At 47.2% G+C, this 25,864-nt stretch overlaps 1 protein-coding gene and 1 long non-coding RNA gene across 6 annotated transcripts in view; one reads left to right on the forward strand and one right to left on the reverse strand.

Annotated features, from left to right (window-relative positions):
- The window catches only part of LOC144294258 (uncharacterized), a 72,385-nt gene that overhangs the window by 37,638 nt on the left and 8,883 nt on the right, over positions 1-25,864 (reverse strand). The window contains exons 3-4 of the mRNA XM_077866067.1: positions 24,928-25,044; positions 24,145-24,830 (exon numbers count right to left, since the gene is read on the reverse strand). Coding sequence (XP_077722193.1) covers positions 24,145-24,830; positions 24,928-25,044 — 803 coding nt within the window. The remainder of the gene's footprint in view (positions 1-24,144; positions 24,831-24,927; positions 25,045-25,864) is intronic.
- On the forward strand, positions 6,284-23,834 carry LOC144294083 (uncharacterized). Of its 5 annotated transcripts, none has more exons than XR_013361483.1 (5): positions 6,284-6,468; positions 8,612-8,845; positions 12,125-12,206; positions 16,032-16,178; positions 17,040-18,474. It is a non-coding gene; the product is annotated as an uncharacterized LOC144294083 (long non-coding RNA). The 5 variants fall into 5 exon arrangements; XR_013361482.1 differs by lacking the exon at positions 17,040-18,474 and adding an exon at positions 16,670-16,905; XR_013361484.1 differs by lacking the exons at positions 16,032-16,178; positions 17,040-18,474 and adding an exon at positions 23,771-23,834 and having other exon boundaries at positions 6,285-6,468.

The following is a 25,864-nucleotide window of genomic DNA, read 5'->3' on the forward strand; positions in this document are numbered from 1 at the left end:
TCTGGCTCTGGAGCCCAGCCTTTTGGCACAGCAAGACCAAACTTGTACTGGCAAATCCAATTTATTGACTACTTTCTAGGAAACTTGCCCTCTTTACAGAAAAAACGTCCACATAACACAAACAATAGTCAAGTGACCTTAAAAAAAAAAAAAAAAGCCTGAAAAGTATGGGGGTGAGGGGGCAAGATACCCACGTAGAACTGATAAACATTATTTTTAAATTCCCACATCAGTTTTAAGGTCCAAAATCTAAGTCGACTCAGTACCTAGGGCCACCTGAAAGGTAAACTTCTAGCCCAGGACATCTGGGTTCCAGCAAATCAAAAGAACTAGCTAGTCAGCACTACCCTTTCCATCCCAAGCCAACCCACTTCTGCAGACCAGGGCAAAGAATCACAACCAGATGGCGAACTCCCATTTTCAAAATATTAAACTCCCATTTTCAAGCTCCCATTTTCAAAATATTAAACTATGACCACAGCAATCATTTTGTTTTATTTAAAATATACTGTCTCCCACCAATCAAAAGCATTTTAAAGGGCCGGTAAGAAGGCTGCCCATCAAGTCATCAAGAACTATGAGAGGCCACAGCACTATCCTCTTTCAAATCTTCCAACTCGAGTCTCCTGGGGATGGTGGGGGAGGAGCTCTGCCACCCTCAAGAGGTCACAGTGAGAACTAAGGATGCAGAAAAGCAAAGGCAGGGACTGGCTCAGAAATGGCTAGATCCTGCAGACAGAGTCTGTCTGAGGCCATGAAAACTGGGTTCCCCTTGACTCCCCACATTCGTTCATGGAGAAAATAGGCCACAGGGTCTCGAGGTGGAAAAATCCACAGGCGAAAAGCCAAAAACAACATCCATCAGAAACTAGAGAGATTTGTTCAAAGGGCAGAAGGGGATTAGGGGAGGTGAGGGGAGCCAGGGGTCACAATAAGGACAAAGGATTCCCAAGACAAAGGGGGAAGCAGGAGGGCGAGGGTCAGGGGGAGAGGACTAGAAAGGGAACAAAAGGGGCCAGGAGAAAGGAGGGAAGGGGGTGGGAAGGGGGAGGGATGGGGGGATGGGACAGAAGGAAGAGGAATGGGAAGACCAGAGGAGAGCTGAGGCGAAGGACAGGGAAGAGGAGAGGGGAGTGGGGGAGGGGAGTGGGAGAAGAGGGAAGGCAGGAGGAGGAGGGTGACAAGCAGGGACAAACTGAGACAGCTGAGTGCCATGAAACGGTTGCTAAGCTGCTGCCCATAAACCCACAATAATGGCTGCAGATACACTAATCCTTACCCCCAAAAGGGGGAGGCAAGATCAGCAAGAACACTAAAGCAGAGTTCCCAGGGATCAAATTCCACATAAGCATCCTTCCTAATGTATTCTTTACAAAGGAGGCCAACATTCTCTGGTAATAAGAACCCAGGATCATCATTCTTTTTAAAGACAAGAAGATCAGTATAATGAGGAACACTTCCAGACCCTGGCAGGTCAGGGTCCACTTAAATATTAGAGACAGCAGCCATAGCAGTGGCAACAGGAGATGATCAGCCCTAGAAGAGTGGGACAGCCCTCTTGCCTTCAGCATGAAGAACTGTATTTCTTCTCTGGAACACAGACTAGGAAGCAATCACTTTCATGGGTTCATTTTCCAAAAGAAAAGGAACAAAGGACTTTATTTCAGTGAAAAACAATGTATAAACAGAAGCAATTTTTACTCAGAAGTCTCTATTTCAAGAGTATTTTCATTTAATGGAAGTCCTAAAAAATAAGTAATGAAGTAATAATCTGAAAATCATTTACTGTAATATACCATTCTAATAAGGGACAAAAACCACAGGACCATCTCAAAAGATGCCAGAAAAACTACTGACAAAATTCAACATCCTTTCATGATAAAACACTCAACAAACTAGAAATAAAGGAGAACTTCCTCAACGTGATAAAGAGCATCTATGAATAACCCACAACTAACATCACATTTACTGATGAAAGAATGAATGTTTCCCCTGTGATCTGGAACAAGGCAAGGATGCCTGCTCTTGCCATTTCTGTTCAACACAAACAGAAACTGTACTGGAGGTTTTAGCCAGAGCACATAAGCAAGAAAATGAAATAAACAACACTCATACTGGAAAGGCAGAAGTAAAGCTTCTCTTTCTATTTGCATATGAGATGATCTTACATATAAAAAATCCTAAGGAACCCACTAAAAACCTATTAGAACTAATAAACAGGTTTGGCAAGGTTGCAGGATCAAACAATATACAAAAATCAGTTATATTTCTATATACCAGTGAGGAACATTCTAAAAATGAAATTAGGAAAATTATCACATTTATAATAGCATCTAAAAGAATAAAAAACTGAGGTATTAAGAAGTGTAACACTTGTATACTAAAAACTGTATTGTGGAAAGAAGTGGAGAATATCTAAATGGATAAGGAAAGAAGTGGAGAATATCTAAATAGATAAGAAGACATCTCATGATAAGGAAGACTTACTATTTTAAGATAGAAATAGTCCCAAAATTGATCTATAGTTTCCATGCAACCCCTATCAAAATCCCAGTTGCCTTTTTTTTGCAGAAATTAAAAGCTCGGGATTCCCGGGTGGCTCAGTGGTTTGGCACCTGCCTTTGGCCCAGGGTGTGATCCTGAAGTCCTGGGATCAAGTCCCACATCAGGCTCCCTGCCTGCATGGAGCCTGCTTCTCCCTCTGCCTTTCTCTCTCTCTCATGAATAAATAAATAAAATTTAAAAAAAAAAAAAGAAATTAAAAGCTCATCTTAAAATTCAAATGGAAATATAAGAGATCCAGAATAGCCAAAATAATCTTGATAAAGGAAAATAAAGTTGGAGTACCCACACTATCTGATTTCAAAACTTACCATAAAGCTGTGGTTAATCCAAAGAGAGTAGTACTGCCATAATGCTACAGATCAGTGGAACAGAACTGAGAACCCAGAAACAAACCCTTAGGCGTATGGACAACTAACTTTCAACAAGACAATCCAAGGTGGAAATAAAGTCTTTCCAACAAATGGTGCTGGGAATGATAACCTATATATGCAAACCAGCAAACTTGGGACTCCTACTCACACCATATACAAAAATTAACTTGAAATGGATCACAGCCCTAAATGTATGAGCTAAAATTATAAAACTCTTAAAAGAAAATATAGATCTTCATGACCTTAAGTTAGGCAATGGTTTCTTAGTCATAACATGATAAACACAAGTAACCAAAAAAGAAATAAATTAGGCTTCATCAAGGTTAAAAGTTTTAGGCTGCAAATGATAGCACCAAGAAAGTGAAAAAGACAACACAGAACAGATAACTCAATTGCACAGCAAGGCAGTTCAAAACAAGACAAAACAATGTATCCTTGATATTTTGGTCCAGGTAAATGGACCAAAATGGACCAGTAAGTGGACCACTTCAGCATTCCTAACCCTATCCCAACACCCCTGCACCACCTCTAGGAGCAGACTCTAATTGAAAGATTTCAACTCGAGTTACCCAGTGGGCTGTGAACCTCTCTCTGCCACACCCCACTCCCAGCCTCCCCTCCACTTGCGGTCCCCATTATAAAAAGTGGTTGACCTCTCTGAACCACACCCTTGTCAGGCAACGTGCTAAGGATGCCATAACCATGTCTTTCGCTTACACAAGGTCCAATGGCTCTCCCTGTGGCAACCCTTAAAGACACCTCTTGGGAATCCAGGACTGGCCACCCTTCTGGCACCTTCTACCACACACGGCTTGCCTCTGGGAGGGGGAGAAGCATGGACACGAGTGAAAATGTCTGAACTCAAACCCTTAATTCAGACCAGCGACTCAACTTCCAATGGTTCGCCAGGATCCACCTCAGCAAAGTCACTGGGAGCATAAAATCCTATAATCCACGTAAACACTCACTCAATGTCGCCTGTTGTTCTCACCGAGAAAGGAAAGGCAGGTGTTAGAGTCCACTTTTAGAGACCGAAAGAGAGTCCTCTAACATGATTCCCCAACATGGGTCCTGCTGCTCCCTCCACGTGAACCAGCCCTGCCCCTCCCTTCAGCTAGATACCTCTGGACCCTGTTCTCAAACTCCCGAGGCCAAAAAGCTCCTGTAACAGTCCTCTGAGCACACCGGCCTCCCAGTCACTGCTACAACGCTACATTTCTGTGTGAGATTTCATTAATTTCTGTCTATACCACCAGATGATAAACTCCAGGGGGCAGGGGCTACACGTCTGCTCACCATCCTCAGCTCCCTGCCTGCCATGCCTTCAACAGAAACTCTCTGCCAGGCACTGTGCCAGGTCCTGAGCACCCCCCAGTGAACATCACAGATGAGACTCCCAACCTCCAGCAGCTTCCGTTCTCCTTGGGGGAAGGCTAGGAATAAAGCCCATAAACCAGCAAATAAGATCATTAGAAAAATGGGCACACTATAAATATCTCACCAGTACATGAATGACAAAAGAACTGTATCCATTTAGTTACTTGAGTCCTACAACCAGGAAAGCATCTTCTGTTTGCGTCATGCACAACGGCAGGTTCCTGCCTTCTGGTACCACAGCGCTATCTGCAGTGCCCTGCTAGGTCAATTCCTAAGGACCATAAACTCCCCAGAAGGTTAAAAGTCACTTCGACGTGTATAGTCAGGTCGAGTCTGTTTCTCAAGATCAGAAGCACATCAATTTTCCCCAGTTGCCACATGAGTCAGAGCAGCCACAGCTATCTCATGACCCAGGAATTCTGTTACATGGCTCTGGTGATTACAACTTGTGATTTTTAAAAGGTTCACAAACATACTACAAGAGAGTACAGAGAGGCCACAGAGAAAGTCCACTCCAAGGGGCCGCTGCCATTTCCAAATCCATGTCCACCTATCAGACTGGCAGATGAACAGAGCAATTTAAACCTGCATCATGAAAACTGAACGAGATCGAAAGGCTCACGTCTGCTCCTCAGTCACTGGGTATTTATTGAGAACCTACCCTGTGCCAGGAACTGCTGCCTACCTCTCATAGTACTGGGAACACTGGGAGAAATGAATTGAACAAAAGTCTCTGCCCTGGTGGAACCTGCAAACCACTGGGAAGAATGCTCTACCCCTTATGATACACAGACAAGAACAGCCCTCTGGGTCAAGTGCGACCTGTCAGAACAGATGTCTGCATGCCCTCCACTGTCCAATGGGAGCCTCTCGCAGACATTCTTTACCTCCAAGGGGCCACAGACAAAAATATCAGCAGCGATAGGCCACCGGGAAAAAGTGCTGATACAGAAGGGTTACCTGGGGTCAGAAAAGGCTTCTACTGCCAGCCTCCCGTCAGACCTAAAAAGCGAGCAGGAATTAGCCAAACTGCCAGAGCAGGCTGCACAGGGAGCGGGTTCAGGGTATAGGCTCTACAGGCAGAGCTAACAGCACAAGCAAAGTCCAGGAGGAGGAAGAGAAAGCAGGGCCCAGGGAGGGGACTGAAAAGCCCTGAAGGGCTTTAGCAAGGGAAGGAGGGGCAGCAGCAGCCTCTTTGACCCCATGGGGAGTTCCCAAATGGGTTGACAGGTTATAAGCAAGTGAAAGGATCTGACATATGCTTTCGAAAGGTCACCTTAGGGACAGAGTAGAGAAAACATTAGAGCGGCCAAGCCCAGAGGGCATTCAGAAAGATCTAGGAGGCAGATACCCAGGGGAAGGGGCAGGGGTGAGAGAAATGGAGAGGCAGGAAAAGGTCCAGGTTCCGGCCCGAGCAGCTGGGAACGGTGCTAACCTCCATGTGACTGGGCTCACAGGCAGACCCCTTTCTTGGTAGGGAGGAGGTGGGGGATAGGGCAAGCAAGTAGTGACCGTGGTAATGAGCAGGGGTCATGTTTGTGCATCCCAAAATGGAGATGTGCAGTGGGCAGGCAGGTAGGGTAGGTAGGTAGGTAGCTAAATGGGTCCAAGAGCTCAGCAGACAAGATCTGGGTAATAATGGCAAATGAGGCCACAGGCATGGTGACCACCAGTGGCAAGGTGCTCAGCTGAGGTGACACACCCTGAGGACACACACCACCACTCAAAGGCTGCATGGTGGCAGAGGAGCCTGTAGCCTACAAGGCAGGGTGGTGGAAGGCATGGGAAGAAAGCCAGAAGGGAGCAGCTTTTGAGAAGCCCAGGGAAAAGAGTATTTCAAGAAAGAAAGAATGGGAGTACAGAGACTGTGATGTCAAAGGTCAAGACTGCCAGGACTGGGTGTGCCCTGGACTTAGCACCAAATTCAGCACTCTTGGTGATGGAATAATGGGCTCAGGTGCCTGAGGGCAACAGGGCAAGGGAGGAGGGGCCAATTTCAGTGAGACAGGCTGTGAAGGGGAAGAAAGAGCAATGGCCGCAGAGACCAGGGGTCTAGAAAGAGGGGAGAGAAGTGAGTATGTCCCAGGAAGTGGGATAGCATGAGGCTGAAGACACAGAAAGAAGGACTAGTTTTCCAAGCGTCACTCCTGTGGAGGTAGGAGGGAATGGGAGCCACTGGCTGAAACAAATCCGCCTCAGTCAGGAAGAGGGTCCCTCCTTCACTCCCAGGAGCCAACATCTGGACGTGAAGGCTGGGAGGCAGCAAGTCTGCTTGCTCCTGCTCACCCTGGGCAGGGGTAAGATGTTTAGGAAAGCCATGGAAAGTCAAGAACAGTCATGGTGGCTCAAGGCAGAGAGAGAAACCTCAAGAAACATACACAAACATGGGAGGCCTGGGTGGCTCAGTGGTTGAGCATCTGCCTTCAGCTCAGGGTGAGATTCTGGAGACCCGGGATCAAGTCCCACATCGGGCTCCCTGCAGGGAGCCTGCTTCTCCCTCTGCCTTGTGTCTCTGCCTCTCTATGTTTCTCACAAATAAATAAATAAAACCTTTAAAAAAAAATTTACAAATAAGCAGGCAGAGCCTGTGACCCAGCTGAAGATGCTTTACAGGGTCAACACTCGGGCCGACAGGTGATTCTGTAACTTCTCCAGCAGCCCTCGGAAGGCAGGCACAGAGTTCTGCTGGGTGGCCCAAAGGAAGGACAACAGGTGCTCAGTGACCATAGGCCAGGGTGGAGGGGGAGATGCCAGGAACCTGGATGAGGCAACACAAGTGTGCAAAGGCCAAGAAAGTCTGGAGTTCAAAGAACAGGGTAGTGATGTTGAGGGTTTCAGAGGTGGGACAGGTAATTTCAGGAGATGACACAGACCCAGTCCAGGCTGAGACTAGGGCAGTGGATAAAGTAGGGAGGAGAGGCCACCAGTGGAGAGGAGATGGTCAAGGTGTTGGGTGAGTCATCAGAGTCTCAAATGATGCATCATCAGGGGAAGATGACCAGAAGCCAAATGTCTCAGTCTTCCATGATGGAGGCAGAGAGCCTGGGAGTGGAAGGAGAGGACAATATACGGAAGTGTCAGGAACCCCAAAAGAGTGAATCTCAGAGCTCCCCTCGCTGAGTGCCTGCTGCATGCTGCCAACAAGCAAAAAAGAGCCAGACCTTTCTATACCTCATCTTAGTGAATCCCCACAATCATGCTCCCCAGTCTTATTCTATAGATGGAAAAACGGAGGCTTATTGGCTAAGAACTTTACCAAGGTCACAAAGCCTAAACATGTGGGACCCAGATTATGAGGTTCAGGCATCCAAAGATAAGTCTGCTCAGCCCGCCATACGCACAGAGAGACAGGGTAGATTGCATTATTTATGCCTCACCAATCACTTATCCCCATGCAAGGGCTCTCTAATTGTGCCTCACACCATCTCCAAGGAGGAGGGGTCAGGGGCCATCAGCTGCCAGCTAATAAGCAACTGGCTATCCTCCTGAATGGCTTACTGTACTCGCTGAGATGGGAGGCCACGGTAATTACCCAGAGCCCATTAAAAAGAGCCCAGAATGTGATGTGCCAATAGTTCCAGAACAAACACACTGAAATATATTTTAAGGAAACCCTAGCCCAGAATTTATACTTCTGAAAGAGCTGACTTGATGATATTCTACAGGAAAAATCCCTTCCTTCCCACATTTCCGAACAAAGCAGCCAGTGTTTTAATTCAATGACAATGGAGTTTCATTTTAAGGAGGACAGCAGCCTACTACACTTGTTTTGAGATGTTAAAAATATTGGTGCCACAGTCTTGGGGTGATAGAAAAGACTTGAAGAAGTAAAATAGGACAAGTCTTATAATAAGGGAAATGGCCGTTGGCATTAATTTGGTTCCTAATAAATTGGTATCTATTTATTCAGATGCCAACAAGACATAGTGGAAAGGCCTAGAAGAGAAGTGCTCAGAGGTGTGAAAGAAGCCTTTGAGTGTTGACACATGGAGGTGAATTTGAGCAATATCCTGGGGCTTCACACCATACTTGGCAAGATAGCCAAGCCATGATGAGTATGGGGTGACAGGCAGCTCCTCTGTGCTACACAGGCTAAGACTAGGGCAGTGGATAAAGTAGGGAGGAGAGGCCACCAAGATGGTAAGCAAGATGCAAGATGGCAGCACCTTCTGGAATAACCAGGCAAGCCCAACTCATCCTCACCTACTGCAATCCCAAATAAACCCAGCTCGAGTGTCAATTATTCTTGCCATACCCTACCAGAAAGCAGCAAGATCTTCTGTCCTTAAATATTTCAGATTCCAAGAGAATGCACCTTCCAGATTCTTTATTGATAACCTCAGTGGCTGATGGGCTTGAAGCTTCAGCACATGCTTTTCAAAGGAGGCTGCTCAGCATTCCTAACCCAGTCCCTGCAGGTGAAAGAGCGGAATCCTCTCACTTCCCAGGAGCTGTGGCAAAGTCGGATCTTCTCCCCGTGCCAAGGTTCAAGGTCAGGCCTTCCAGGGAGAGAAATCATCTCAGATTATGAGGTAAGCAAGAGTGATAATGATAAACCTGGGATTAGCTATTTAATATTTCTGTAACCTTGAAATTCTGATCCTCACCGGGGGAAAATGCTATCGTCCACACTGTGAGGGAACAGGCAACGTGCCTGAGATCACCCCACTCTAATTTATAAGAGAAGCATTTTTAAAATGGTGAAGTTCAAGTAGGGCACCGTATCCAGACACAGATTAAGCCAACTGGCAAAGTACACAAAGAAAATATTACAGAATCACTTGAAGAATCTTCAGGATTTTTTCAATGTTGAAAATTCAATTCGCTATGGTTTACTATAATCAGTTGTTACTGATGCTCTACCCTGAAGCACACTGTTCCTTTTCTTCTCCATAATCTGTTCAACAGTTACTTCATGCTCCTTGATTTGGGATGAAGTCTGAGATTCACCTCATTCCCCCTGCCAAGGAGAGCGTAACTTGTGAGCTATGAAAGAACACAGCCTTCTCCTTCCTCTCGGCCTTTAGCTCAGGCTTAAGACGAAGATGCCTCCACTCACTTCATAGATGTTGGGCACACTTTAACTCCAGCAGTCCCGACTAACCCCTGACCAAAAAATTACATAGAATGGCTTTTAACATCAGGAATTTTAAATTATGTGAACGTTTTCCAGTGTTAAGAGTTCCATTCAGAATATATGAAATCTAAGACATCACATTAAACTCTTCCTTGCCGCAGCTCCTCACATCCACAGCCAGGTGTCCTGAGCCTCTACCCCAACACATCACATCCTTTACCCTGGCCTGGAGCTGCACCACTCTGCCTGGGCCTGCACCAACACAGAACTCTTTCCCCCTCTCCCTACTCCCACACTCTGGCTCTCCACACAGCAGCTGGGGAACCCATGCAAAAAAAGTAGATCCATTCATGTCACATCCCTGCTCAGCATCCTCCAGCAGCTTCCTTCCCACCATACTCAAAATAAAATCTCAACTGCTGACCACAGCCAGGCAGGCCAGTAGGACACAGGCCTGTCCTGACCATGCTCTGCCTGAGAGGATGCTGTGTTCATATATTTTCCATGGCTCATCCTATTATTGGGTCTCTACTCATCCATAACCTTCCTAAGGAGGCCTTCAGAGACACTCCACCCTCTGTCACCCCTCCGTCCCCATCACCCCTAGTCACTACCTGGCATTACAGCTTACACCTGCTACTCATTTGCATCTCTCTCACCTGCCCCCAGACCTGGTTTAATTTACTGTCACACCTCAGTACCTGGCCCAGGGAGGCCACTCAACACATACTTACAATCACTCTTCTAACCAGATCTCCAGCTCCCCATCCTACCAACAAGTCACTGACTCCAGCCGAAGCTGACTCTTACCTGCCGAAGACCTAGGAAATCAGAACCAACCACATTTCTGGAATAAGCGTAAACCACTCAGCAAACACGATGAGATGCAGCACATATATACACCTGTCCCTGTTGCCCCACAGCTAGAGCCACGGCACCTGTCCCCACCAGTCTGCAAGAGCTGGAGTGGGCACCATGCAAAATCCTACTTAATGATTCCCCTTCTTCAGATAAAGTTAGGGAAGTGAGAAAAGGCCATTCTTGGTTTTATTTCCCAATCTCTAAATTAGCAGAGAAACCAGTAAGAACAATGAGGTGCCCAGCTCAGTAACTCTCTCCCCATGCTGATCTCACTCTACAGTTTGGCTTTGGGCTTATTATTTTTAATACTTTCTGCAGAACAAAATAATTTTTAAAATCCAAAAAAAAGTACTTTCTAAAATAGTTACATTTACTTTCCTTTGAAGAGAAATGCCAAGGTTATAGAAGCTCTCCTTAAAATCTATTTCTGACAGTGGTAGCCATGATTAGAGTGAGATAGGACACTGATCTATGTATTATTTCATTATTCTTGAAATTAAAATAGGATCAATTTGTTGTAGCTACAAAATTAATGTAATATCTCAAAACATCAGTGCTCAGAAAGAGTAGGAAACTTCTATAATGAAGCTTGCATCACTTTGAGCTTTAAAGCATAAACATAAGAGTCCTAGTACATAACAGCACATTCCCTGTAGAGATTCAGTCCCCCCCACCCAGTGCCCTCCCCACACCATAAGTCGATTTGATACTGATTCTACCTTGTGTTTCCAAGCTGAGACGGGTTACTATAAAAATGAGGGACGAGGGAAGGGCTGCACGAAGCTTCCTGATAAAAGTTGGTCAGGGGGACCCAGGACAATGGTGGTGGGAGGTCGTCAGCTGATCCCACACACAAACCGTGTGCAAAAATGGACATTAGTAACCAGTGCCCTGGCTGGCTCCTTAGTCTGTCCGGGCCACAGTGGCCCTAAGGCCACTACTGCGCCCCTGGAGCCGAGAAGCAAAGCGAAGGTGCAGCTGTGGGACAGGCTCTGGAGCAGACCCTCTCCAGCGTCCTCACCCTCGGACTTACCTGCGCTCCTTACACTTTCTAGGAAACGCCGAGGCTCACTTCTAATCTAAAATGGGCAAACTTTCTTCTCGGGCCACTCTGTCCTGCCCTAGTCCCACACTGGGTTAAACTACCAGGGCCTCCACGCAGAAAAGAAGGAAGTACCAGAGGGAGGGACAGGGAGAGGGCTGGGGGGAGCGGGAACAGGGCAGAAAGAGACAGACAGACAGACAGACAGAGGCAAACAGCAGGGAGCGAGAGGAGGACAAAGGACAGAGACAAGAAACAGAAAACACACACAAAGGGCAAGAAAAAGATAAGGAACGAGAGGGAGAGAAAAAAAAAGGCACAAAGGGAGAGAGAAAGAGAAGGAAAAAAGTTCAGGGGGGGAAGGAGTGATGTGTTTCATGGAAAAGCTATTGGTTAGCGAGTGGCTCCTTTTCCATGTACTGTATTAGGCCATATGTGGGAAGCGAACGAGGCTGGAACTCCGCCTAAGAACATCTGCCACGGACTTTAAAAGCCCTAATAATAGCACAGCTGGTGTCCCCAGCCTAATGAGCTCACCGCCCACGTGACCGCTCCTTCCCCGGCAGCTCCTCCCCGGAGAGGAGGCCGCCAGCCCGGCCGGGCCCCAGCTCTCCCCCGGCTCCCTCCCCGCCTTCCCCCCCTTCCCCTTCCTGCCCCGCCGCTCCCTGAAACCACCCCCCGCGCTGCCCTGAGCTCAGCTACCCTGATCCAGCCCTTCCTTTGCACGGAGACCTTAACGCCCAAGGCGCAGATCGGAAACAAAAGACAGGCCACCACTACAAATCTTCTCAATAATTGAAAGGATGATGATTATGCCAATAAATTCAACAGCTCGGGTGACACAGATCCAGTCCGTGAAGTACGCAGCCTACTAAAACTAACACAAGAGGAAAGAAGAGACCTCAACAACCCAGTATGTATTAAAGCAATAGAACTCTTTTTTAAAAAAAGGATTATATTTATCTGAGAGAGAGCACAAGTGGGGAGAGGGGGGAAGAGAGAGAGAGAGAGAGAGAGAGAAGCAGGCTCCTCGCTGAACAAGGAGCCCCACCTGGATGTGAGGCTGGATCCCAGGACTCCAGGATCATGTCCCAAGCCAAAGGCAGATGCTCAACCAACTGAGCCACCCTGGTGCCCCAAAGCAACAGATTCCTAATGATAAACTTTTACAGACCCAAAGAAAGTCCAGTGTGCCATCACAGGTGTGCCATGCTGCCAGGGTACAGGACACAGGCCCCTGCAGGTGCCCTAGTGACTGGGGAAGATGGTCCCTGGCAGGGAGGCTCTCAGCCAGCTTGACTTTCCCACTGACCACTGCGTGTTGCTAGGAGAAAACTATGCCCAGCAAAATTGGCAAGGGGGCGGGGAGAATGTGAACAAAGAAGTGAGCTTTTCAAGGCGGGGAATTTTTAACCGTCTTCGGTGTAATTTTTTGAAAGTAATTCCCATATAAGACACTTTGAAAAGTCCTCTAATACTTGGAAGAACCTATACCTTAGCATCAGGAAGGACAAGCATTTCAGCTTCTGAGGGGACAGTTGACACTGATACCATATCCATAGCAATTGGAAGAGGTGCTGAAATATCTGGGACCCCCCCCCCCCCCCCGCTCTTTCTCAGTCCAGGCAACACATCCTGATCACAAAGAAGAGCCAAATGGACATGATGCATGGGCCTTTTTCACCAGAAAAAGACAAAAAGGAGGCCACATTTCAGAAACCATGCTCGGGAACATACAATAGCATGGATGTGTTTGTAAGCAAGCAGTATGGAGGCTAGCAAATTATTAGATTCCACCCTGCCTATGAGGGAATTATATCAATAGCAATCACATGATTAGCTAAAAGGTGGGTAATAATGAATTTTTCTACTATTAAAGACTGCTACACACTAAAAGACAATGTTTTATATCTCATTAATGCCACAAATTATCTGAGCCTTGACAATTTCCTGTTTTGATTTAGAACATCAAGCCACTCTTGCCATAAGTTAACACTACAAAATTCACAAAAACTTAAAAGAACAATGACAGTCTCTGAAGGACCATCCTAAGTGCTTTTATACATTATACCCTCTTGTCAGAATGTTTAATATACTGAGAAGAATCCTTTCCAAGTCACAAGTTTCCATTCACAAAACACTGAAAAGCATGAACAGAATCAACTGCCATTCAGTTTTTATCAACCTGCCTTTTCACTTTTTATTCTCTTGAATCAGACATCCAGGCCAAGACTATGGTTCTCAAACCTCACACTCCTCCTGCTCCATCTTCAGGCCCATGATGTGCCCTGCCAGGCCACATGGGAGCATGAGGCAAGAGGAAAAATCAGTAATAACGATTCTGTCTTTATTACAAATATTGATGCTTTGTTCATCATAGATTTCTTTGCGCTTTTTTTTTTTTAAGAAATTCTGCACTAAAATATTATTTCTCTTGATTACTTAAATTATGGACCTGAGAAAGGTAATTGCCTCTATCACATCACCCGAGGCCTGGCCCTGGGCCACAGTAATAACACCACACCCTTCATGAACCAAGGAAAATGAGTAAACACCCAGGCTTCATTAACTACCCTAAAGACTGGACAACAGCAGCCTTAAGGCCCAGGTACTAGGGGTGCATATGTTCCAAATGGATCCATGGATGTGGAGTGGGGGAAGGCAATGGGATGAAAACCACAGGTTAGGGCACTGTTACATTCTAGAACAATTATCTTACTTCATGTTGCATTAAAATAGTTGCCAAATTAACTAGAATTTTTCATTGTCTTATGCATCCAGCGCCGTTAGTTTTTCCTTATATACCCACCTTGCATCATCAATACCTCCTTGTAGGTAAACTCTGCTCTTCTCACCCTTATAATATGATAGTTTTACCTGTATGTGAACTTCTTGAACACGGAATCCTATGGAGTATACTTCCTTGTCTGGTCTCTTCACCTTAATGTTTTATCTGTAACATTCATCTGTTTGTTGCATGTCAATAATTCATTCCTTTTTAAATTGTTGAGTAGTATTCCATTGTATGGAAAAAGCACGATTTTGTTAATAGATATCTGGGTTTCTCCACCTGGGGGCTGACATGAGTAAAGCTGCTACTAAGAAGACAGCACACGTTTCTGTTGAATATATGTCCAGGAGTGAATCTTGGGATCATAATGTATATGGTCAGCTTTAGGGAATATTGCCAATCTTCCAAGTGGTTGTTGTTTGTGTATGATGCATGAGGCTTCTACCTGGTCCACATCTTCCCCAGTGGTAAGTATTGCTAATTGCTTATTTGATCCATTGTGATGGGGCTGCAGAAGTCACCTTGGCTAAAATAAGCAATTTCTAACTCCCTCCAATTTTACCATGACTCCACAGCTCCAATAGTACAAAATGTAAAACCTCAAGTTACAAACATAAGATTCTCAAGAAAGTGCAGTAAAATCTTTAATTCTGAGCTCACTAATTTCAGAAATTCATTAAATACAGACACCCCTGAGATAAGCACACATGATACTTGGCACAGAAACCTGCAAATGCTTCTGAAGGCCGCAAGAATCCTCACAGTCAACATGTTACTATGATTACAGGCTAAGCCAGCATCTCCTGATACAATTCTACAAATATTTGCATGCCAACTAAGTATAAATAAACCCAAAGAATATTTTAGCTGTTATCTTATTTAACCTATCACAGCAGAGAGGCCCCATGAACCTCATTCCTCCCTGCAGGAACACTCTCTTCCCCCAGCACTTCTCATCTCCTCCGGCGACCTCTGGGAGTTCTCCTTCACATGACATTACTGCTGTCTATTCGGGGATGGTCCCCAGACCCTCCCCTCACACACAGATCTCCCTTCTAAGCCTCAGGCCCAGATGTTCCATTGCCCTAAACGCCTCCACTAGGAAATCTCACAAACACATCAAACCCAGGACATCCAAAACAGGATCCTGCATATCCTAACCCTTGTACAACTGAGTTATCACAATTGATTGAAGCAACTCAAAAATCTCAGCCTCATCCTTGAGGCCAGCCCTCCCTAACTTTACCACCATCTCTTCAAAGAGCAAGCCACATCTCCTCTAGGTCGCCCAAAGGAATCCACTTTATCCAGACTATCACTGGCCACCCAGCCGCAGCCATCACCCCCTCTCATGTGTAGCCAAGCCAGAGCTCCAATGAAGGTCTGTCATTCCGGTGGTTGGTAGGGCTTGGGACCACACACCTGCCTGAGCATGCTTGAGGAGGGAAGATGGCCGCGTCCCCTCATGACACCTGGGCCCTGCCATGGTCTTCTCTTCAGTCTCCATACTGCATCCCTGCTCTGCCCTACTGAACAAATGTGCCTGCAACTTCTGAGTCTGTGAGGGAAATCCTCACATTTGATTGTGCTGAATCCTCTGCCATGTGGCCTCTTCAATCAGGATACCATAAAGAATTACCAAAAAGGATAAAAGGCTGGTGATAAAATAGCCAAACTCTCTTCTTTATTCTTTGTTCTCTTCTATAGGAGTATCTTTTCTACTATCAAGAGACTTAACTAAAAGTTTTTCAAGCTAACATTCAACAGTTGCTATGATACTCCTCTTACAATCTCTTTTAATACAAACCATTTTCCTATCATCCAAGTACAGCATAAACACACCTACTGCGTCAGTCAACAGTTCATAGCCTATTTTCCCAGTGATTTGCTTGTCATACCTTTTATCTGTTATAATAGTAAGAATGTTCTGCTTGTCTTCTCACACAGAAAGATATTTTCTCAAATACTTCACACCATACTCCTTCCAACAGAGACTTTGGAAATGTCAAGTCCCAAGGGATTTCTCTGATGCCTTGGGATCCTTGCGAGTGAACCATTTCTCCTCAAAGCTAAAGAAGGGAAGTTCATTGCCAGGTGAGCAAAATCTGCAGCCACATCACTCCCTCAAGTCATGGGGGCTCTTCCTGTGAGGACCATAAGGACAAAGGGCAACACATACCCCTGGGGCATGGCACAGGGGACATGCTCTGAAATTATTTGTGGATGAACACGTCATAAGGAGTTCAAAACAATAATAATGGCTAACACAAAATGTTTACTGTGAGCCACACATACACATTAACTCACGCAATCCCTTTAATAACCATATGAGGTTATCATACAAGGTAATGATTCAGAATTGACTGCTATAAACAGGAGTTTTTACCAGGTTCAACACCTCTAACCCTGGGAAAGCATCCATCTTAAAGGGGGAAAAAAAGAACATGGCTTTAAACCTATCAATAGCATGCTACAGTTTATCCCTACAAATTGGTAAATCTGAAGGATTTTATTTTTTAACAAGTGAATGGAATAAGTCTATGTCCCACTTAAGCATGTAAAGCAAAACTGTACAATTTCCAAAGGATCCATCCTTTCATTTAAAAACATCTTCTAGATGCAAAGGTTGAAATGGAATACCCACCGTCTGGATGACACTGTTTTCTTCCCTACTACCAAAGCCAGTAAACCAATTGTCTCAAAAATTCTGCGTCCAACTGGAACACTCACAGACACAACACCAGTGACTCATGTGTGTAACAAATTGCTCATTTTCCTTCTCCCCATCTTCCCTCAAAATCATTAGGTTGCTATTCCTGAATCATACGTTTGGTTTTTTGTTGGTTGGTTCATATTTTTAATCCCTTGGCACAAAGTTCATCAATTCCAACCATGTACCATGACAAGAATCTGCCTGACACTTGAGTTTAAATAAATCTCTGATATTCTTCCCAGGTTTGAAATTCTGCAATGTAGGCAAGGCCCTCAGGCGTGACAACTGTGTTGCCAGATTTCTGCAAATGCAAGCCTGCCAAACACCTCCACTCGGAGCCAAGGGCCAATGGGCAAACCAAATTTATTCTTAGAACCCTGGACTCAGGGACGCCTGGGTGGATCAGGTTAAGTGTCTGCCTTCGGCTCAGGTCGTGATCCCAGGGTCCTGGAATCGAGTCCTGCGTCAGGCCCTGCCTATGTCTCTGCCTCTCTCATGAATAAATAAAACATGTTTAAAAAAAAAAAAAAAAAAAAAGAATCCTGGACACAGAATTGCCTTTACACTATTGTCCTCCTGACTCCCCCAACTCACACACCCAAATTCCCATTCAAAATAAAAAAGGAGAGGGAAGCATGAAAGGAAAGACCATCAAGTCACAGACTCGAAAACACTAGCAGCTCCTAGAAACCTTATTAATCTGAGTCTCACCACACTTAGTAAGTACATTCAATATGATGCCTACAGAGTAAAACAGAAATCAGGAGCAAGGACTGAAGTAAGAGTCCCACTTTTTAGGAATTCTCCACAGCTCCAAGCCAGACAAAGACTGTGGCTAGTGTTGGGAGAATATCAGAATAAAGAAAAGCAACTCAAAAGAAATAACCACATCAGGGCTGTCTGGCGGGCTCAGTTGGTTAAGCATCTGTCTTCAGCTCACGTCATGATATCAGGGTCTTGGGATCGAGTCCCGCATCAGGCTCCCTACTCAGCGGGAGTCTGCTTCTCCCTCTACCCCTCCCAACACTCATGACTTGTCTCTCTCTCTCAAATAAATAAATAAAATCTTGAAAGAAGGAAAGAAAGCAAGAAAGAAAGAACCACATCACACCTATTAGGATGGCTATTATCAAAGAAAGAAAGAACAAAAACTCAGAAGTGTTGGTGAGAATGTGGATAAATTGGAACACCTGTATGTTCCTGGTAGGAAAATAAAGTGGCTCAGCCATTCAGAAAAATGGTATGGCTCTTCCTCAAAAATTAAACAGAATTACCACAGGATCCAGCAATTCCATTTGTGGGTATGCACCCAAAAGAAGGTAAAAGCAAGGACTCAAGCAGATAGCTGTACACCCACATTCAGAGCAGCATTATTAACAACAGCCAAAAAGGTGGAAGCAACACAAGTGTCCAAAGATGGATAAATGGATAAACAAAATGTAGCACATACACAAAATGGAATACTATTCAGGCTTAAATGGACGGAAATTTTGATACATGATACAACAAGGATGAACCCGGAAGATATGTAAGAAAAGCCAGATAAAAAAACCAAAACAGGGATCCCTGGGTGGCACAGCGGTTTGGCGCCTGCCTTTGGCCCAGGGCACGATCCTGGAGACCTGGGATCGAATCCCACGTCGGGCTCCCGGTGCATGGAGCCTGCTTCTCCCTCTGCCTGTGTCTCTGCCCCTCTCTCTCTCTCTCTCTCTCTCTCTCTCTGTGACTATCATAAATAAATAATTAAAAAAAAAAAAAAACAGTACAATCCCTCTTATATGAGGTACCTGGAACGGTAAATTTATAGAGACAGAATTTAGAATGGTTGCCCCAAAGGTAGAGAGATGGGGGCATGGGGAGTTGGAGTTTAATGGGTATAGCCTGGTAGCTAGGGAAGATGAAAAAGTTCTGGGGACAGATGAAGGTGGTATTGGCACAACAATGTGAATGTGTTTAATGTCACAAACCTGTATACTGAAAAATGGCTAACATGGCAAATTTTGCTGTATAGATTATACCACAACTTTTTAAAAAGAATAGAAGCTTATCAGTATATTAGCAATTTCATCTCTCAGACTGGGATCTTGGGCACTTCATGGGCAAGAAAAGAAGAATTTTGTAAAGGCAGCTTCCCTGCACCCATCCCTATGTGCAATTACAAGAAGACCACCCTAGGCCAAGAGCTCTGTACCTGCTAGGAAGGCAGGAGGGAAGAAGGGTGGGTGAGAAAGGCTATCTATACACTGGGGGTCAGATCCACCTACCTTCTCTCTAGTTTCCACCTTGTCTAGTCATGTCCTATGCATATGACTTGGTACTTCCAATCTGCTCAACAAAAATGGAGATAAATGTGTGGAGAGTTAGTTCAACTACATGGCTAGAGCTTAGGGAGAACCACCTATTCCCTGTTTTGGTGTATTTTTAAGAATTTGAAACGTCACCCAATGTTCTAGATGTGGGTTGTGGTAGGGAGGGTTAATAACTGAACACATCTAGGACTGCTTTTCTTCACTACTGATAGAGAATAGCAGTTTGCCTTGTCCCCCCATGGGGAAGGATTGGGTTCAGCAAACTTCTGAGAAACCCCAGTCTCTTTCCTTTCAGGAGAGGACTAACGGTGGAATCCAGCTTTGAGCATCAACTGTCCCAAGTGGGGCAGGGAACAAGTGTGTACTGGCCACTTGTTCTTCACACCATATGCAAAGTCTGGCCTTGTGTGTGGGGAAAGAACATTCTGGGGAACCACGAGGAGGTGAAGAGGTCTCTGGGCATCAATACCACCTGGAGATATGTTTAAAATGGAGATTCTGGGGCACCTGGGTGGCTTAGTTGTTAAGATCAGACTTTTGATCTTAGCTCAGATCATGATCTCTCAGTCGTGGAGCCTACTTAAAAATAAAAAATAAAATAAAATAATAAAATGCAGATTCACATTTAGCAAGTCAGGGTCTGCGGTTCTGCAAGTCTAACAAGCTCCCAGGTAATGCTGACAGGCTACAGGCCCACCTGCCACAGGTTGGGTAGTGAATCCTTACACTCCTGCAACTAGCTGGAGCCAGGACAGCAGGGAGCAAAAGTCAGGCACAAAGAGCACCACTGGGATCTTTGTCTCATGAGCATCATTCACCTCCACTCAGGCCAAGTGGTCCCACCATGAACCTGGACTCTCGGTCCCCTTTGGCATAAATAGCAAAAACGAAGTTTTTCCTCCCCACTCCCCCAGGAAAAATTTTCTAAAGATCTTCCAACAACTTCAATGGTGGCTTCTGCACTCATTGCCCACCTGCTCCCCCCTGGTTCAAATTCATGATCCGCTAACACAAGTGAAGCCAAACCTATTCTAACATTTTAGGGAGACGGTTGATGTTTGACCAAATCTGCAACTGGAAATTATTTGATAAGGAGAATAAAAGGAGACAAGCCTACACTAGATCCTGCCTTCTTTACTTTTTTGCAAAACTTGAAAAGTGAGAGCTTATGGAATGTTACCATCAAAAAGATCTAGGCCCACAGCATACACCACTGATGGGAAGAACTGCCTGGAAGGACTTCTTGATTTTACCAAAACCACCAGAGGAACTGATAGAGAACCTCAAAAATCCCAGGGCTCTTCGTGTGTAAAGATGCTTTTTCTCTCTAAACCTGGAGAAGAAAAATCAAAATCCTTACCCTTATTCTAATTAATACCCATTTTAAATGACACATACAAACCTGTATCTATGCAATCCAATGTAGGATTTGCTAATAAACATTCTGTGTGAACATAATTCAGGAGACCACAACATCTTTAATCAACATAATCTCACTATCTAGGAACTAAGTCTAGTCACTGAGGAGAAGTACAATAAAGAATGAAGTGTTTTGAATGGTATGCTACAGGGGATACTTTTCAGAAAAAGTCAAACCACTTTATCCACAAGTTCACAGTTATCTTCAACAAATTCTTGGGGGTAAAAAACGATCTCAAAGTCCCCTGAATACTCAAGAGCATGGTCCTGCTTAACGTTCAAAATCCAGATAATTTATACTCTGGTGGTTCTTTGATCCCTAACATACCCTTGGATATTGGAGCACCCTCTTCAGCTGTTAATAAAAATCCATCTCGGAGAGGACTTTCTGCTTTCAAAAGTCCTCACATATCATGAAGTCTGGAACTAGCAGAGCCCCTAGAAATAATCCAGCTCCAAGATTTCCAAATCGGCGTACATATACTTATGCTGCAGGAAACCACGAGAGCCTCAGGGAAAATAAGGTGCATCATCCTTGAGTGCTTTTTGAATCCAGACAACAATTTAAAGCATTTTTATATTAAAACAAACAGATGGATCCTGCCTTCTAGTCTCCATCAAAGGAATCGCTGAACACACACTGAAACAGATTCCTCTGACCTTAAGGTTTGGGGGCAGGTTTAAGAAGCATCAATATAATCCACTTTACAGCTTGAGACATGGCTGCGAGGAGCTGCCAGGAGAAGTCACTGCTATGTGCTAGTCCTCAAAGAGATTTACAGCCCTCCTCCCACAAACCAGGAGAAGCTGGGAGCAGCCCTTCCTCAAATGGAGAACCAGAAGCTCAAACAAGGATGTGTGCCACCTGTGTGTCACCCTCTTCCACCTCACGTGCACTCCTAACAAACACATAATTAAATGAGCTTCTCAGTGAATGATAAAGCCACAGGTCCCTCCATAAAACATGTCAAAGCATTTAAGCCAGCTGCACATCACTGGCATTATATGTAGCTTAGAGGCATCCAGATTTACACATAGGCTAGTAGTTACTATCTCTTCACTAAAACGTTGAATTCTTCAGCACTGACGTGGCCTCCATTTGGATACACCTAATAACGAGGCAAGTCAGAATGGGTAGCATTTGTTCCAAAAAACAGGGGTGGGAGGGGAAGGAACCAGAAGGCCCATTCAGCAGTGTATCTCCAGACAAAAGACACCGTAGACTGAAAAATAAAATCTAAGAACCTATGTGAGATGGTCAGCTCAAGAGTCATCTAGTGATTACAGAGACCTACTGTGTGTAAGATCAGAGGCTAGGGCTCAGAGCAATGACTAGAAGAGAGTCCACATCAAATGCCAGTCAGGTGCTGTTGGTTTGGAAACTGAAAGTTTAGTAACTGCTTTCAATGCAAATATTGCTCTTATTTTCAAAGCCCTCTTGGGGAGGGGGAACAGAGGGAGAATCTTTTTTTAAGATTTTATTTAATTATTCATGAGAGACACAGAGAGAGAGAGGCAGAGACAAAGGCGGAGGGAGAAGCAGGCTCCATGCAGGGAGCCCAACGTGGGACTTGATCCCGGGACCCCATCATCACACCCTAGGCTGAAGGCAGGCGCTAAACCACTGAGCCACCCAGGGATCCCGAGAAGGAGAATCTTAAGCAGGCTCTAGCCCATCGCAGAGGCTGCTGTGGGGCTCAAACTCATGACCCTGAGCCAAAATCAAGAGTCAGTCACTTAATTGACTGAACCACCCAGGTGCCCCTCTAAGCCCCTTCACCTGATCTGATTTGACCTTCACAGCAAACTTGTAAGAAAGATTAATAATTAGTATTATAATATCTGCTTTATTATCCCTGTCAGGGCTGAAAAAGGTTACCTAGTAAAAAGGTTACCTTTCACACACCTAGTCCTGCTGGAATGAGACCTGAAAACCCTCCCCTATCCTATAGCCAAACTTTTACAAACACTTTCATTTAAAACACTTTTTAAGCCTTGTAAGAATCCAATGAGGTCTGTTTGCTCCAGAGTGGCAGGCAATCCCAGAGAGGGGAAACCCAGGTCAGAGAGGTTAAGGAAGGGCCCAAGGTCACAAAGCCAATAAAGAGAGAGGAACTGGAATTTGAATCCAGGTTTCCCACTCAAAGGCCTGTGACCTGGAGCGCTGGGTGTCTCAGTCGATTGAACAGCCAACTCTTGATTTAGGCTCAGGTCATGGTCTCCCAGTCCTGCCTGGGATCCAGCTTGGATAGGGCTCAGTGCTCAGTGGGAAATCTGCTTGAAGATTCTCTTTCCCCCACCCTCTGCACCCCCCTCCCATGCTCTCACACATGCGTGTGTGCGTGCACTCTCTAATAAATAAATAAATATTAAAAAAAAAAAAAAAGGCCTGTGTCCTTTTCAGAAGGAACATCAGCAACACAGCCAGGGTAGAGACACCCTCCAGGAAGAGCTGGGGATGGGAAACCAAATCTCACAGGCCTCAAGGGAGTCAAACAGGAACCGGCTCATGCTGGGGCCAAGCTGAGACCCAAGTCTTGCCAAAGCTGCTGTACATGGACATGGGCTTTCTAACCCAGTTCAGCACCCCGAGCCCTGCTCAGTTCCCCGGATGGCTCAGTCTGGGCACCCCTGTGATACAACTGGGGTCAGATATCAAAGGGCACACAAGTGTGATCTTTCCAGACCAACAGAGAGAGAAAGGTGCCATCTGTCACTCCAGGTCCAACTCTGAACCTGCCAGGCAAACTCCCTGCCTGTCATCCTCCCCTGGACGTGGGGAGACCCTCCGCCGTGCAGACTGCTCAGGGCTGGCAATTGCTCAGTCAGGCCACCTCCCTCTCTGCTGGAAACTGAAAAGGACCCTGTTCCCAAGCAAGTTCTTAGCTTGCTTCCCTATCACTCGCTGCCACAAACAAAAGATGCTGTAGGAAAGGGTACCCATCCTGCCAGACGACGTTTACACATTTCTTTGATGCAATTAAGTCCTAGTGAAAAATATCAGAAAACAACTTTTTACAGAAGTCAGAGGCCTAGACACTCATACTTGGGAGGCGCTCAAAGTGAACGCTGATTTCAGTCTCTGAGCAAGTGCGGGGAAGGAAGGGCTTCAAACACAGAGGCTGACCCGCCGGTGTGCACCCAGCGCCTGCCCCAGAAGCAGCTGGGCTCTGGACCTGTGCTTCCCTTAACCCAACTTTACAAAAGAAGAGACCACGTTTCCTTTCATTTGTTTTTACCTGCAGGAGGCTGACCTTGGCGATTCGGAAGGGATTTAAAAAAAGTGACAGAAGTAAACTTGTTAACTCTCAAAATGGAAAGGAAGGTTCCTAAAAGGCACCGGTCGGGGTCCCAGACACGCTCCGAAGATGTGACTCACATGAGTTGCGCGGGTGAGCGGGGCCCGGGGCTCCCTGAAGGTCGCAGCCCGCAATCCAGGCCACGCGGCGCGCCCCGCGCGGGGCTCCCCCAGGTGCACGCCGGAGGGCTCCTCCCCGCTCGGGGGCCCGGAGGCCGCCCCCCCCCCCGCCGCCGCCGCCGCATCACGCGCCCACGCTCCGCGAACACGGGTGTCCCTCCCTCCCCGTCCGCGGGCCGGAGGCGCGGACCCCGGTCTTACCCCGAGCAGGCGCGGCCCCGGGGGCCTCCCGCGCGGGGCTCCCGGGCGCCCGGCTCCGCTGGCTGCCTCCGCTTCGCTGTCCTCGGCCGGGCCCCGGCCGCCCGGCGGCTCCGCTTCCCTCCGCAGCAGGCGGCCGGGCGGCGCCGGGGCGCACGCGGCGGGCTCGGGCTCCGGCTCCGGCTCCGGCCCCGGCTCCGGCGCCCCCTCCTCCCGCCGCCCGCCGCCGACCTGGCGCTCGCGGGCTCGGGGTCCGCGGCTCCGGGGCGCGGGGGTCGTGGGGTGCTCCGGCTGCCCCGCGCTCCCTCCCGCGCGGCCCCTCTCGCGGGGGCGCCTCGCTCGCGGCGCGCGGGCGTCACGGGCTCGGGGCGCGGGGGGACGGCGACGGCGACGGCGCGGGCCCCGGGGCGGCGGGCGGGGGCGCTGCTGCGGACGGGGGCACTGATGCGGGCGCCGCGGCGCGGCCTCTCGCCATGGCTCCCCCGCGGGCGGGCGGCTCGCGCCTCCCCTCCGCGCTGCCGTCACCGCCCGACGCGCGCCGAGCCCTCCCCTTGCCCGGCCCCGCCCGCGCGCCGGCCCGCGCCGCCACCTGCGAGCCGCCCTCCGGGATGCTCGCCCGACGGAGCGCGCCCGGGGCGCAGCGAGCCGCTGCCGGAGGCCCGCCGTGCGCTTGCACCTGCGCCGCGGGGCTCGGAGAGGAACCCGGCGCAGTGCTCGGTGGGGGAACTGCCGCGCCCCGCCGCCCCCGCCCCGCCGCCCCCGCCGCGCCCCGCCCCGCGCGCTCACTGAACTCGGGCGCCTTTCGGCGCGCGCCTAGGGTCAGTCTGAGGGGCACACGGGACTCTCGCGTGCACCGTTGGCCACTAAAGCAACGAAGGCCAGGCTTTCCTGCAGCTCGGAAGTCTAGGAAAGCAACCCTGAGGCTTAAGCTGGGGGAGGACAGAGCGGGGGGCGGGGGCGGGGGCGAGGGGGGCTTGTGGATGGACCGTCTGAAAAAATGCCACCGACGGAGGGGCGGGGGGCGGGGCGGAATCAGAAAAGGATCCAGGAAGTCGGTGCTCACAAGCCACTGTATTATGCAAATCACTAGTGGACGGTTTAACGCGAAACAACCCGGATTAGCTCACTTCCAGTTGGGGCTGCTGAGTGTACTCCTTGGGCCCGGTCTCTGCCCAAAGGTCGCAGAGGACATTGGGAAGACACGGAGAGGACTCTGACCCGAGCCAAAGACGCAAGAAAGCTGAACCATAGAAAACCTGGTGTCAAATACTGGAAGGGGACTTGAAGTCTACAGTCAAGATTAGTTCAGGCAAGAATCGTCCCTGGATGCCAACACTAGAGCGGATTTTACTGGAGAGCAGATATTTGCTCGGCTTAATTTGTCTCTCCGTAGATCATTTAGGCTCATTAATAACAAGGAAGGAACATTTACAGAGAAGCAGGTGGACCACACCTTGGCCAGGTGATCAAAATTAACATTATCAACGAGAGTAGATGGATACCGTGTCCTCAGTACACATCACCTAGGCGGTATTCCAGGGAGAACGCATAACCTGAATCTAATGATGATGAAACCTCAGACAAAGGCAAAATGAGGAACATTTAGCAAAAAGGGGCAGGGGCTGTATTCTTCAAACATGTCAACGTCACAAAAGACAAAAGAGGGGCATCGGAGTGACTTAGTTCATTAAGCGTCTGACTTGATTTCGGTTTAGGTCTTGAT

The sequence above is a fragment of the Canis aureus genome, chromosome 22 (assembly GCF_053574225.1).
Source record: "Canis aureus isolate CA01 chromosome 22, VMU_Caureus_v.1.0, whole genome shotgun sequence".
In the NCBI taxonomy this organism is placed as follows: domain Eukaryota; kingdom Metazoa; phylum Chordata; class Mammalia; order Carnivora; family Canidae; genus Canis; species Canis aureus.